This window comes from Kryptolebias marmoratus, linkage group LG21, assembly GCF_001649575.2.
Source record: "Kryptolebias marmoratus isolate JLee-2015 linkage group LG21, ASM164957v2, whole genome shotgun sequence".
In the NCBI taxonomy this organism is placed as follows: Eukaryota; Metazoa; Chordata; class Actinopteri; order Cyprinodontiformes; family Rivulidae; genus Kryptolebias; species Kryptolebias marmoratus.
The window spans coordinates 18167049-18181225 of record NC_051450.1 but is presented as its reverse complement, the minus strand read 5'-3'; the positions used below and the strand labels follow the sequence as shown (position 1 = coordinate 18181225).

The window sequence follows — 14177 nt, the reverse complement described above, 5'->3', positions numbered from 1 at the left end:
AGTTACAGCAAATAAAATTATGAATAATTTCACTGACAAAACAGAAATGACGTGAGACAAAACTATGAAGCACTTTTTAAACTGAAAATGAGTCTGACTAATTTGATTAAAATGCTGACTAATTTAAAAACCCTAAATGTGTCGCTGCATTTATGCAAGACAGGTTCTGGCTGCTTTTTATTGAGACACATTTCTCAAAGATTTAATATTATTAAAAGAAAAGGCCTTATTTTCCACACACACAAAATATATATAGATGCCTTGTTTTGTATGCAGAATTTAAACTCTAAGTAGTAAATCAAGGAAGGAGAAAGAGCACAAAAAAACCAAACCAAAACACCCCCAATCAACACTTGTTAGCTCCAAATAACTGACAGTGAAATCGCAACATGGAACAATTTACAGACTGCTGATCCCTAATGAATAGGTGTGAGCATGCAAGAAAATAATCATCTGACTTCGTGCATCTATTTCAACACGTTTCACCCTTTTATCCAGACTGGGGGGATTTACAGAAAACCTTAGGAATAAAGGCTGAGCATTCCTTGAAAGTCAAGCCTCGTAAATGACGTTATGCAGGATCTCATGCAATACTGGGAGGTCTAGTGAGATGTGTTAGCACTCAGAGTACGTGTTGAAGATGGCACTCAACTACTACCACACCAAATTTTAGATACATATAATAATAAACTGACTGACGATCATTTTGAGTTTAGCTAAGGTGGATTACCTGTGGAGACAAACTTGAATTGGGTTAACTTCAAAATTTAGTAATGTAGAGAAACATACATTGATACATACATTAATATCTGCAAAATCCATGAATACATCAAGCCACACAACTACACCAATTCCTAAGTTAATATCTTTGAAATTAGCTGAATTACATCCACTTTTGTGTTTGACGGTTGCTTAGCTGTGGCGGCCATCTTGGACAGGGTTGACCCCAAAAGTTAATTAGTTGTAAATGAAGACAAAAAAGCAATAGTTATAAAAGATCACAGAGAAAAGACCAAGTTAGTATATACCTGGAGCAGTTGGCGACCTCAACACTGATTCCGTAGCACGACTGGCCGCCACACTGAGGGGCGGGGCTATCACAGGCTCGGGTCCGACACAGACAGGAACCAGCGCTGCCTCCATCAGTGTGACTACAGGTGGACCAGCCAGACCAGGCACCAAAACCTCCATCCACTGTAACATTTCGGACCTGTTCGTGACAAAAAGGAACCAAAAAAATAAAAATCATTTGTAAGTAATGGCTTTTCTAAAAAAGCTGGTGGCACCAGCAGTGCTCTCAGGAATGTGTTGCTCTGGGAGACGCCGCCCACGAGTACAGATGGATGAAAACAGAAAAATCAATTTCTCTCAAATAGATACAAAAATAACCACATTACATCTCCCACCGCGTGTCAAAAATTGGGCAGTTATGTGCTATAAACTCGAGGAAGTTGAACAAAAATAATGTTGCTGGATATAATGAAATTCCAAAATGAGGAAAAAAGATTCAGAACAGACACATTTAGGGGACAAAAATATGAAAAAAAAAAAGTAAATCAATATATGAAGCAAAACAAAACAAAACAGGAACACTTAAATATAAGAATATGGGCCAAATACACACACATGCACAAAACATTAACAGGAAATTCATGGGCTGCAGATGATGGCGATTTAAAAATGCAAAAAAACACTTTCGCACAAGGAGACAAGAGAGCGATCATCATCTGCTTTGGCAGAGGCAAAATAACGTCTGGCCTGCGCTCTTATTGGTAATTGAACTCTGCCGTGGGCCTAAATGAGAAACGCTTGGATGAGACAGACGACATCTGCAACAATGAGCCAAGGAGGCAAACAACTACACAGAGATGGCCAATAAAAAGGAATATTGCAACATCATTCACGTTGAAGACGTGAATGATTCGTTAGTGGGGTATTATCTGCTGAATTATTTACAGAACAATGGACAGAATGTAGTTCTCAACAATTAGTACATGCTGTATGTCTTTTATTATTAAATTAAAATTAAACACATTCTTTGTACAGTGGATACGTTTGTGCTTTTTTCATTAAAATGTCAAACTAGAAAAATAATAGCCATCTGCACAAAATAAGGGCCTGGCATTCTTTGGGGGAATGCATTTTTCAAATTTACATTCGTATTTTTAGGGGAGAATAGGATACAAGCTGAGTTGCTTTCATAAATTGTATTTTTATTCCACCTAGGTGAAAACTGATAGAATTGTGAGAAACATTTACCTTCTGTAACAGAGTGAAACAAGCTTTTTCCTGTTTGAACACAGACTGTGAAGGCAGATGGTGTTTGTGAACAGGTTGGTAAAGTGTATCTCCTGGTTCTGCCTACACAAGAACATTCAGTGTGCAGAACCTTGACTGGCCTTAAACTTCAGATTACCACTTAGCAGGAATACAGACACTCAGCCAGTTCAGCCTCTGCAAAGTGTTAATGGACTCATGGGGAGTGAAACTGTAACTGTGATAAAAGATTTTTTTATATATTTATTCACATCTTGTCATAGAATTGCTGCTAAGATAGTTTTCCTTTCCGGGCCTGGCGTTAATTCCTGCATTATTGGATTATTTCTCAACACGCCTGCTCTTCCGTGTGAAGTTTGGGTGGAACAGTGAGGTTTTGCCAATTGTCTAAGGAGTCATTTGAGTTTAACTCTAAATCTTTAATCATAATAATGGCTCTTTAAAAATTTAACCTTATATTTTACAAGAAGTAAAAGGTGATCAATCGCACTTTTTGCAAGAAAATGAAAAACGTCAGCTAAACATTATAAAGACTTACAGAAAAAAAGAAAGCACACTTTCTTTAAATTCTAACAATTTATGAGTCAGAACAAATTAAAAATAATGTAGTCCAAGTTAAATCCTGAAATTAGTTATATACAACCCAAATAAAACAACAATGCTTGACGTATTACATAATTTTTATAACAATTTATTACAAACAATCAAAAAGTATAGAAGCATTGGGTGAAAAACTAAGTGCATCCTAAATTTAAATAGCTTTTAGAATCACTAAACAAAAACAACTAAGACATATATATGATTTTATCTCTCAAAAGGTTGTTTTTAACAGTATTGATGTCTGCCAGGATTTATTTATCATATTTCAATTAGTAGGAAGTTGGGACCTTTTTGGGGCTATTAATAAAAATGACTTTCTTTATTTTTTCAGACAGTCTGTTGTTTCTTTGCTGCGGTGCTGGAGATTAATGTCCAGTTCTTCGACCCAGTTTCTGCCAAGCCTCAGCTGTTATACAGATGTGCTTCACATTTGACTCTAAAGCCGTTTTTTCCACTGCCCTGTCTCAGAACCACTCGCTCTGCTCCAACTTGGGCTCTGCTCAGGTCTACACGATCCAGGTGATTTTTCTATATGACTGCCTCGATTGTCGTAGCGAGACTGTTCAACACTCTGGTGACGTCACTGTATTTGCGACACCCAGCGATGAAGGACATGGAGCTTGTGCTATGCCCAGTGCTTGTTCTTTTTGTAAAATAAAGGTAAAAGCGAGCGAGAGAACGCTGCAGGAGAGTCAAAAAAGCAAATGCAAGCGGCTGCAGAAAATGGCGGTTCGAGCAGCCGCTGAAAATGAGTCAACCAGTGACGTGGCTCCCCAGCTGACTGACAGCCTGCAGCCTGTTGATGTCAAATCTTCAGCTTGACTCGGCCTGCAAAATCTGTAAAACTGACTGAATTGTAGCCGTTTTACTGTTTTCAAAGGTGAGATGGATGTTGCAGCCATCTTGAATTGGATTGGGTCCAAATGTTTATCAATTGTAGAGGTCCATCTAATGATTACTTACTGAAAGTTTCATTAAAATCTGTCCAGTGGTTTATAAGATATTTTGAGAAGAGACAGACAAATATATGCACACAGATAATAGCAAAAACCTTATCGTCTGCCTTCACCATGTGGCAGCAGGTTGTAAAATTAGGTTATTTCCACTGTGGGAGGAAACTGGAGTAAAACCCACATGTGAAAAACATACAAACTCCACACAGAAAGGTCACAGTCCCTCGACTTTTCTTGCTAATCACTTAACATCAGTGCAGCTGCCAGACTAGCTGTTTACTCTCAACTTTATGCTAAGCAAACTGTGTCTTCTGCCTGCTTAACAAACATAAGTGGTATCATTCTTGCTGTCTTGTCTTCACCCATCTGAGCATATTCTAGAAATAATTCTTTTAAATTATGCTTTAAAAGCAGCACAGCTGTACTGTTTACAGAAAATAGTGCTATTATTTGAACATGACTGTCTGAACAGAAATGTTGAGATGAAACAAAAAACACATGATGGCTTCTAAAATGTTTGAGAGCCCAAAATTCCTCCAGAGATTAGATGTCCAGAGGCGGACTGTATGTCTCTCTTGGTTGCGACTGGCTTTAAAGTTATTCCTGTAAAATACTGACAGGATAAAAGGAAAGATCACTCCAAAAGCACGCTCCCTAAGGAACACAGTGTAACATCGTTGCTGTATCCTGCTTAAGATCATACGAAAAAGCCAGAAAACAAGGAGAAAAGTACAGTAGTGTGGACAAACAGGCCGATAAATGTGGTGCAACACTCCTTTCATGACTATTTAACAAAATGCGGTGACACAGTGTTCTTCTGCGTAATCATTTTTGTGCCCAGCAGCATGAAACAACATAAAAAATCATGTAATAGATTAGTAAAGTAGTCTTGAATTAATTTAGTCTAACAGCTCCCCCCTATTTGTCTAGATGCTGCTAGATGATGTCTATCCTTGGCAAAGCTGGTTCTTAAATAAAAAAGTAAAAACCCCATGTGTAATAAAATCAGAAGTGTTAAATATTCATTAAAACCGGGGTGCTTACACATTCATCTTTTTTGCTAGCCCACTCATCTTCTTGCCTCTCTCCCTTACTGTGTGATGAATCTATGCACCATTACACTGAAATTACATTTTATGAATGTATTATATTATTTTATGAGGTATCTTGAGCTGTAAGCTAAACACACACATGTACACTTCCTAAAACGTGCACAAGACTGCGTGAGCATCAGCTTTTACATGGACGTCCAGCTGTTTGAACCACGTCCTCCTTATTTTCAGCGTTTGCATCTTTTTAAAGCTTAACAATGTCTTTGTTTATTACTTAACAACAAAAACTTAATATTTGTTGCTCTGCTGTGTACAACTGTTTTGCACAGAGAGCCTAATTTGCAGAATGATCAACAGCTACTTGAAACATTTAGTTGCAGTTCAAACAGTCACTAGAGACACGGAAAGCAAGGTTTTATATACTTTTGATCTTCAAATAAGCAATATTGTGCAATAAAACAAAACACCATTTTGTTTGGGGGGCTTATTATCACTCGCTGTCAAAAGGTGAATCAGGACAATTCTTCTGCTCATGTCTGTGTGTGTATGTATGTTCATATGTTTGTCAGCAAAATATCTCACGAACTACAGGATGGATTTTAATTAAATCATCAAGCAATAATCATTGGATATACCACTACTGCTGATTTACTTCTGGAGCCAATCCGATTCAAGATGGACGCCACAGCCTATTGATTTTATAAAACTCAAAAATGGCCATATCTCAGTCAAATTTACTGGCACTGAGCTACAATTTGATGTGGAAGAAGCTGAGAGTCGTCACAACACATACTTTGTGTGTAACTTCTCAAAATATCACAAGTTTTTCCATTGTTTGACCAAAACAGTAATTTCTCAACACATGACAGTTTTAGTCTAAACCTCCGACAAGATAGGCAGAAGGTGATATGCGTTCCTTCAAGGATTGTTAGGCTTTTATTTAGGAACAGATGGACTGCCTGATTCACTTTAAGGAGCATAAAAACCTGACAAGGTTTGGGATAACATTTATGCAGGCATGAAGGCAATTCCAAAGTGTTTTGAGCTTTACTGTTTGCACAGTTTCATACTCACAGGGCACTTTCTAATGCTCTGCTCCCACTGGCTCATTCTGACACTTTCCTCCAGGGTAGTGCATTTCTTCAGCAACAGATCCCAACCACAGTACGGGTCCCTGGCTCCTACGCAGGCTCTAAAAGGTAAGAATAACATCCACCATTAGAAGGCTTTTATTAACATGTCATGTCTCCACACAGGCAGCTCCGCGTAATGGAATAGCATGAAGTCAAACATCAGGTTGAAGAGGGAGATTACAGAGGAAGGTATTAAGTGGTGGAAAAGATGATGTATGAAAATATGTGAACTGATGGAGATAAGACGGTGAGAGAAAGGTCTGAAAGGAAATATCAAGAGAGGACAAACAAAACAAAGACAAAGAAAAGAAAGGAGGAGTTTTATGTGAGAATAAAGAATATGGCAAAAATGACAAGAAGGAAAGAAGCTACTTAAAGGGATATTTTTGAAGTGATGTTCTGTCAAATAGTTATCAATAGTTTGCACTTTATGAGTGGTGACATCTGTCACAAAACACAGAGTATGAAGAAGAAGGCAGAAGTCTTTCTCCAGGCTGTGCTATGATGACTTGCCAAACCAGGGCCTGCTTTTTGTTGCTTTTTGTTGCTTTTCAGGCTTATAAAACAACTCTTTCACAAAAATGACAAGCCGGTATGAAAGAACGCTACATTAGCTAATATTAAACCTCTACACTTTTTCATCTGTATTACAACAAAAATGTATTTGTGATGAACATAGACCATTACACCAATGCCTTTATATATAGTATTTGTACATATAATATTACTGAGGTGTTTATTTTTATTTTAAACATGTTTTGTGGCTTTACACCCAAATTAAGATGAGAAGCATAAATGTCTCTTTCCATTATAAAGGTTGAAGACCCCCCTGCCCTATTTCAATGTGTGGACTAGATTTTTAGTTATTAGTTCAACAAATATTCACTGGGAGAATATTTTAGAAAAGATATTTTCTCCTGGCTTTTCCATAAATATTTCAGCACTTCAGATGGTTTATTGAGTGCAATAAAAAAGCCTGATGCTACTTTTTTTCCACATAAATACAGTTTTGCTGTGACAGCACGGTGACATATCTTTGGGCCGCAGGCATCAACGCTCCATGACATGCCCTCGGTGAAATGTATGATTCTTTGAGGGTTTCGTAACAATGAGCAGAGTGCAGACACAAACAGGAGTGCTTATGCAAGTAACACATGATCACATTGTATCCATCCACATGAAGATACTAAAATAAGGCGAGACTTTTGCTTCTCGACTGTGTTTATAATATTTTCCGGGTAGCTAACAAAAAACCCTGACAGTTAAAGAGTACTGGTTGAGACAAAAATATAAGGAATGACGACAGCAGTGCAATAGGAGAAGGAAGAACAAACATCTTCATCTCTCTGAGGGCCGGAGAGACAGTTCTCTAACATTTCAAAGGTAGAACAGAAAGTAATGTCACTGATGAATCCCAAAAGCACCCAGCCTGTGCCTCGGCTCTTTTATCTGTTTAGTCTTTTCCCCTCACTTTTTGGACGTTCATAAAAAAAAAAGAGAAGGAATTAAAGATGTTTTAAAACCCGGTAGCAGCTGCAGCGAATATCACAGAGCAACAGCTGTAACATGAAGTCTGCTGTGTGCTCCATGTGTGAGAAGTGAGGAATGCAGGCGTGATTTTATTTTCTTAGTGCACTGATAGTTCGGTTACTTTTTTAAACTTTTACAGCCGACGGGCGACGCGATAACGTTTCTCCCTGTGTCTGACTGTACAGTTAGCAAAATAAGTCATGAAACACTGGATGGATTTTACTGAAACCTTCAGAAAGTAATCACTGGGTTGACATCTACAAAGATTTAAATTTTGGAGTCAACCCAATTTAAAAGGGCTGCCACAGCTAATCAAACGTTGCTACACGAAAATAGTTATATGTTAGTGAATTCTTACATATTTTAAGCTAAAATTTGGTGTTATAATAGCTGAATGTCATTCACAACACATACTCTGAGCGCTAACAGATCATGCAAGACCATCTGAAACCAAATACTGTTATTTTCAAGGTTTGATCAAAATAGCTACAAATCCCTCATTTCTAAACATAAGATGAGCCTTAACTCTGGCATTGGAGGCGATGGGAAATATGCTAGGCCTTTTATTTTTCTTCCTTTTGATGGAGTGCTCTCTAAACAGTCCAAAACACAACATATCTGATAAACACATTCACCAAAGGGTCTTGTATGAGGCAGAAAGGGTGTGTTTTATTTTTATTTTTGCCAATCACAAGACAGCAACACAGTCAAGGAGACTGAGGGCAGCCATGGGCACCTCCAGCGGCTCAGACAAAGCTGATTTGGAGGATTTTAAGTTTCAGCTAAAGGCCCCTGAACGACATAAAGGCCTGGTCCTCTCTGATAACGAGTATCATCTGAAAGACGGGGCTCTGAAAAGTTTGGGGTGTGCACATTTGCTTCTCACAGTTTCCATTGAGATTAATTGTGTTTGTGTGTGTGTGTGTGTGTGTGTGTGTGTGTGTGCATGCACTCACTCTCTGCTTTTGTGGTAGCTGCATCTCTTGAGTGGGATCTTGATGACCTGGTCTCTTACGCCCACATAAAGCTCGCTGCGGCTGTGCAGGATCAGCAGGCTTCGTATCGGCTGCCTCTTCCTGGGCGGGAACAACTCGATCTCCTCCAATAGGCAGCTCCCTGTGGACTGGTTTAGAGGAGACAGCACTTTCCTGATAGTGCCATAATCTGGAAGAAAAAAGAGTGGAGAAAGGGAGGATTTGGTCACAGAGAAGGCGAAGGAAGGCGATGAGCCACAGGAGAAAAGGTAAAGTAATAGAAGAAAGGGCAAGATAAGATTAGCAGAGAGTTTGAAGAAGAAGGAACAACAAATAATGTATGCTAGATGAGAAAACTGCACAGAAGCCAGTGTGAATGGTGTCTGAACCACATAAAAATCACATCCTAACAGAAAAGCTGAAGAAAGAAAAAAAAATTGTCAAAAGGAGAGGTGGGGCCAAATGTACCAAGCCTGGTTATGGCATCAATATGCAGCGCAGCAGATGTAACAAGGGATTTGATGTGGCACCTGAATGCATGATTTCTGACCTAGTTTCCCTTCAGGGGATATTCTAAGGGGATGAAACCACTTTGTTGTGCCGAGAGAGATAGAAGTGTAGAAATCTGTGTCATGGAGAATACATCCTGACCTTTTATTTTGTGTAAGGCAGGGCCCCGTAAAATGCAGTTTGAGGCGAATTTCCTTCTGGGAGAGCTAAAACAAACATAATCTATTATACATGCAGTCCCCTGGGTGAGCAAAAAGTAATTAGGTGTACAGTAGTGCCAGAAGAAGAAGGGTGGAATACTAATAGGTAACTTAAAGGTAGGGGATGAAAAAGTTGGATTTTGCCTCAAGCAGTATGGGCAATAATGACATTACCATTTCATGTGACAAGCAGCACAAAAGAACTTTAATTTAAGTTACATTTAGAGTTCAAGTATATGAAAAGTGCAGTTTCACTGCGAGAACTGGATTTATAAAATGATGAGCACTATCCACAGTTAATGTTAACTTTACTTGTATTACATTATTTCTCACAAACACATAGATGTAAAAAGATAATAGTGGTGCTTTTTTATTGTAACATTTGCATAATTGATAAAATGCTGAATCAGCAATCACACTATTGTTTTCCTGTTTTTTTAATTAGCATTTCTTGCAATCTTCTGCATACTTTGTGTTATTTTGGTCATTAGCCATCAAAACGTTTAGCTCATTCAGGATATGGGTGCTATGACCTTTGGTTTTTGTAACTTTTAAACCTTTTAAAATATTCAACTTTATGCACAAATATTTTCTCCTTAGAAATACTTTACAATATCATACCACTGAATATGATGTGATACAATAAACTTTGTTTTATGCTTTTTAATTTGTTTTTATGTCCTGGTAGCTTCACTCAAAAATGAAAAATAAATAAATCAAACTGTTTAAAAACAAACAAACAAAAAAGCCACACATAATCCACAAGTGAGAAATAGGCATTGCATAATAAGATATATGCGTAGGTGTAAATGTAAAGATAAAAATAGACAGTATTGCATGACCTCTACAGCAGTCCCGAAAAAACCTACTGCACAACACATTCAGCTTTTGGAGGCATTATTTTAAATTATGATATAATATATTTAGTAAATCACTGTTTAAATGAGCAATGTATCATATGATGAATAATGTACCTTTTCAGAATGAATGTAACCGTTTAAAAGTATGGTAATGCACTTCGCTGAACCAAAACTTTCTGTAAATTTCACATTTATCTAAACTCTAAACTGTTCACATACATTTCAAGAAGAAAGATCTTGCTGCTGCATAAATTACTAAGGAGCGCTGAATAACAGTTTCGATGAAATGCTTGGCAGGCTGCATGTTCGAGAAAACAGCCTTACACCTAGACTTCTTTGGACTCCCTGTTGGAGCCATTAGGTTTTCCACAATGGCCCCAATCAGTGGGGTGCGTTTGGGTGTTAATAATAGCTTGTGATTAGGTACAGTATGAGTGCTAGCCAATGGCCCTGGCAGTGTTTCAGATGTTTTCATTAGTGTCTGCTTAGTGTCTGGGGAACTCGCATTGTGGGCTGCCCTCGTTCACTGCTACATTGATCACAGAACCATGCAAACAATGAGAGGGGAGTTTTTAAGGGAGATGCCAAACACACGGGTGGTGAACTGGAACAGAGCGGATATGTGCGCGTGTGCGTTTGAGAAAGTGAGAGAACCATTGTGCTCCTATCACATACGATATGTGAAAGATCCTAAAATAACAGTCTTCAACAGGAGGATCATGTTGACATCTCCCAGTGGGCTTACGGTTCATTAGCACAGTGAAGTGGGTCACTACATTCAAATTCTGTTCAGTGCCTCTGCTTGCAATCCACATGCTCCATCACAATGCAGGGCCTCAAACACCGGTGACTATCTGGTGACTTTCTAAAACACTTTTCTAAGCCTAACATCACACTAGTATGATTAAGCGATCCACTGATAAGCAGATGGTAGCATTCAGACCCACTGAACAGAGTCAACGTTTGCACATGTGTGTTATTAATCATCCGTCTTATTGTGACACAACTGTTGCCAGTTTCATAGTGTTCTTGTGCTCCCTGTAGGTTTTGCATCGGAGTAAGAAGTGGTTTGTATCTAAATGCATGTGTTTAGGTGATTGCATATGATTTATGCACATCTGGGAAACATATGGAGGTAAAGAGTGATCAAACTTATGCCCAACTCCGGGCTTTGATGTCTGCATGACGATGATACGGACCGATTGGTATTATTCATCTTCTTGCGGGTGATTTCTTTTATGTGCAAAGTGAACTTCAAGGGCTTCAGGCACCTGAAGTCAAGCATTTCTTTGTTGCATTCAATATTCATGGCTGGATAAGTAAGAATCAATGTGTACTTTGAAAAAAAAGTATACATTGATGTATAAATTACACTCAGTCTTTAACTATCCTGCTTCAGCAAGACTATGAAGGTGTTCTGATCTTTACTGCCTGCTGCTGAAGGCAAGATGTGAAAATGGTTTTGCCCTTGTCTGTGGTGTTAGCAAAATATTTCATAAACCAGAGAACGGATTTTATTAAAACATTTAAAAAAAGGATGTAGATCTACAACAGATAAATAAATAGTTGGAGCCAGCACCATTCAAGATAGCTCTCACAGCCAACTGACCTTAGGAAACAGAAAAAAAGCTTAAGCTTAAGGTAATATCTTGTGTCGTAGAATGTATCGAGAGTCATCCTCAAAACATTCTCTGAGCATTTTTGCATTTTGCAAGATTTCACCATCTTGCATCAAATTGTGCAGAACGTCATTTACAATGTTTGACTAGAATGGCTATAACTAATAACTACAAATATCATCCATTTTCAACATAAAATAATTTAAGTTTAAAACTCTGGCATGAAAGGCAGAGGAATGCAAGGAATGCAAGGTTTTTTATTTCCTGGCCTGTATAAAAAGTTTTCTGACATTTTCTGACCTTTTTAACTAAATGTCACCCATTTAGAACAACAGAGCATAGAGAATAAAAGATGCATAAATATTTGCACAAGTGACTAGAAATATATAAATATATTTTTATATAAGGTCCTTGTGCTTCTGTAAAACAGCAGAGAACTACATCTGAGTAAAATAAAAGATTAGAACTGTTAAGATGACTTAAAATTGAACAGTATCCAAATAAAAGGCAAATTAGAAAAATAAACTCGTACAGGAAAGTTACTTGCAGAGGAAAGCTACTGTATAAAGAACCTACCAGTGGCCAAGTAAATGATGTGGAACAGCATGTCCTTGCCCTGCACCACATCCACTGCGATGTGAGTGAAGCGAACATTGTCCTCCATGAAGTACGGCACCGGCACCACGGGCTGGACCACCTCATGCATCAGCAAAAACTTCTGAGCGTCCTGCAGGTTTCTTTGGGTCAGATTCACATAGGAGCCAGAGTTGATGGTGCCACACTGTGAAGGTTGAGAGGAAAAAAAAAAAAAAAAAAAAAAATATATATATATATATATATATATGTTTAAAAATAAAAAGCTTTGGCTCACTGCATTGATAAAGCTCTTAAAGAGTTTCAAGTTAATAAGCTTTAGACTCTTTGTTCAGAAATCCCACCAGAAATAGAAAACAGAGGGACTGAATGATTAAATGAACAAGGATTTAAAGCCAATTGCCTCTTTGCGTTGGTTTGATATCATCCCAACCTTAAGGCTTTGCAGTCACTGAGGCTGACGGAAAGAAAGAGACTGATGAATGTTTGACTGAGTGGGTAGTTATCTTTTTTATTAGATTTCTCCTCATATGCATATATATTACTGGTAGGTTTTATGGGCACTCAAGTAACAATGTGCCAGGATTGTGTCATTTTTTTACCACTAAAATAATAACTTATAATGGTTTTGGAGGCTTCATTATTGTCATTGACTACAGTTTCTTTTAAATAATGCACAATTATCAGTCAAGCACAGACAAAGAAGAAAATTTAAACCCTCTCACATTTACGGTTATACAGGGCTAAAAACTTTTGGTCACAGTAGCACTGGTATCACATGTAAACATGCTAATTTGTTTGTTTTATAGTCTTATATAACATATAGAGCTTTTAAAGTGAAGTGGCACAAAGCAATAATCCAAAATATCTGACAGGAAAAAGATTTTCCTAATTGCAGATCTTAAAAAGTATTGAATAATATAAACTTTATCTAACTTAGGCTTTAAAGGCGTCTAGTGTCATGGTTTTAGTATTCATTTTTTGTTTTCAAGAGATGAAAAAAATAATAATTTTAATGTTTTGGGAAAAAAAATTCAATTCATAATTGGTTTTACCTGGTGATACATACACACAATGTGGTTCTTTTAATCTAAACCTTGCATAGCAGTAATTGCACATTAAACACTAGTCAGCAGGGAATGTATAGTGTCTTTTTGTTATGTAGTCACAGCCCAGTGGCAATTAAGTTTTCAGGAAAAGCATAACATATGAAATGTGGGTTTTGTATTTTTTTGATAGACAAACCAATTAAAAAGCCATACAATTCCCTTAATGACACTTACATATATATATATATATATATATATATATATATATATATATATATAGTTGTTTTAACCTTTTGAAAAAGCTGATGTATCAAAAACACTCAGCATTCACGAGGTATGATGGAAAATGGTGTAATTTAAATTGGAAATGAAGCCCACCTTCTCCATTAGGCAAAGTGTGACAAGATGAAGCAAAAAGTCAATACAGCTAGTAGTGAGCTGAATGAGCAAAGCTAACTATGTGTGTCCTTCTCAGTAAAAGAATATGGATGGAGCTTGGACTACAGAATTTTTAATAAATCTTATAGTTAAGGTTGACTTGGGTTTCTTGAGCTTTCACTTAGTTATGCTGCTATTTTGTTAGACTAACTCACCACATTTCCTCACTCTGCTGCGAACTTTACTCTCTCTACTCTTCATGTTTCTAGATACAAATATTACTGCCAATATGTATGGGATTTTACATGTTTTTTCTTTCCACAGAAACTAGTTTGTCTCCTTCCTATCCTTATAACCCCCAACCAGTCATAGCAAGCGGCTGCCCATCCTGAACCTAATTCCTGTTAAAAAAAAAGAGTCATTCCTTCCCACTGTCACCAACGTGCTC

At 37.6% G+C, this 14177-nt stretch overlaps 1 protein-coding gene across 5 annotated transcripts in view; it reads right to left on the bottom strand.

The window, feature by feature from the left end:
* The window catches only part of sema5a (sema domain, seven thrombospondin repeats (type 1 and type 1-like), transmembrane domain (TM) and short cytoplasmic domain, (semaphorin) 5A), a 151987-nt gene that overhangs the window by 55335 nt on the left and 82475 nt on the right, over positions 1-14177 (bottom strand). For all 5 annotated transcript variants that reach the window (XR_005232599.1, XM_017406745.3, XM_037973211.1 and 2 more), the window contains 4 exons: positions 12285-12489; positions 8502-8709; positions 5957-6074; positions 1029-1210 (listed from right to left, as the gene is read on the bottom strand). Coding sequence is in view for 4 of the 5 variants with exons in the window: in XM_017406745.3 (XP_017262234.1) it covers positions 1029-1210; positions 5957-6074; positions 8502-8709; positions 12285-12489 (713 nt within the window). In the remaining variant the exon portion in view is untranslated. The remainder of the gene's footprint in view (positions 1-1028; positions 1211-5956; positions 6075-8501; positions 8710-12284; positions 12490-14177) is intronic.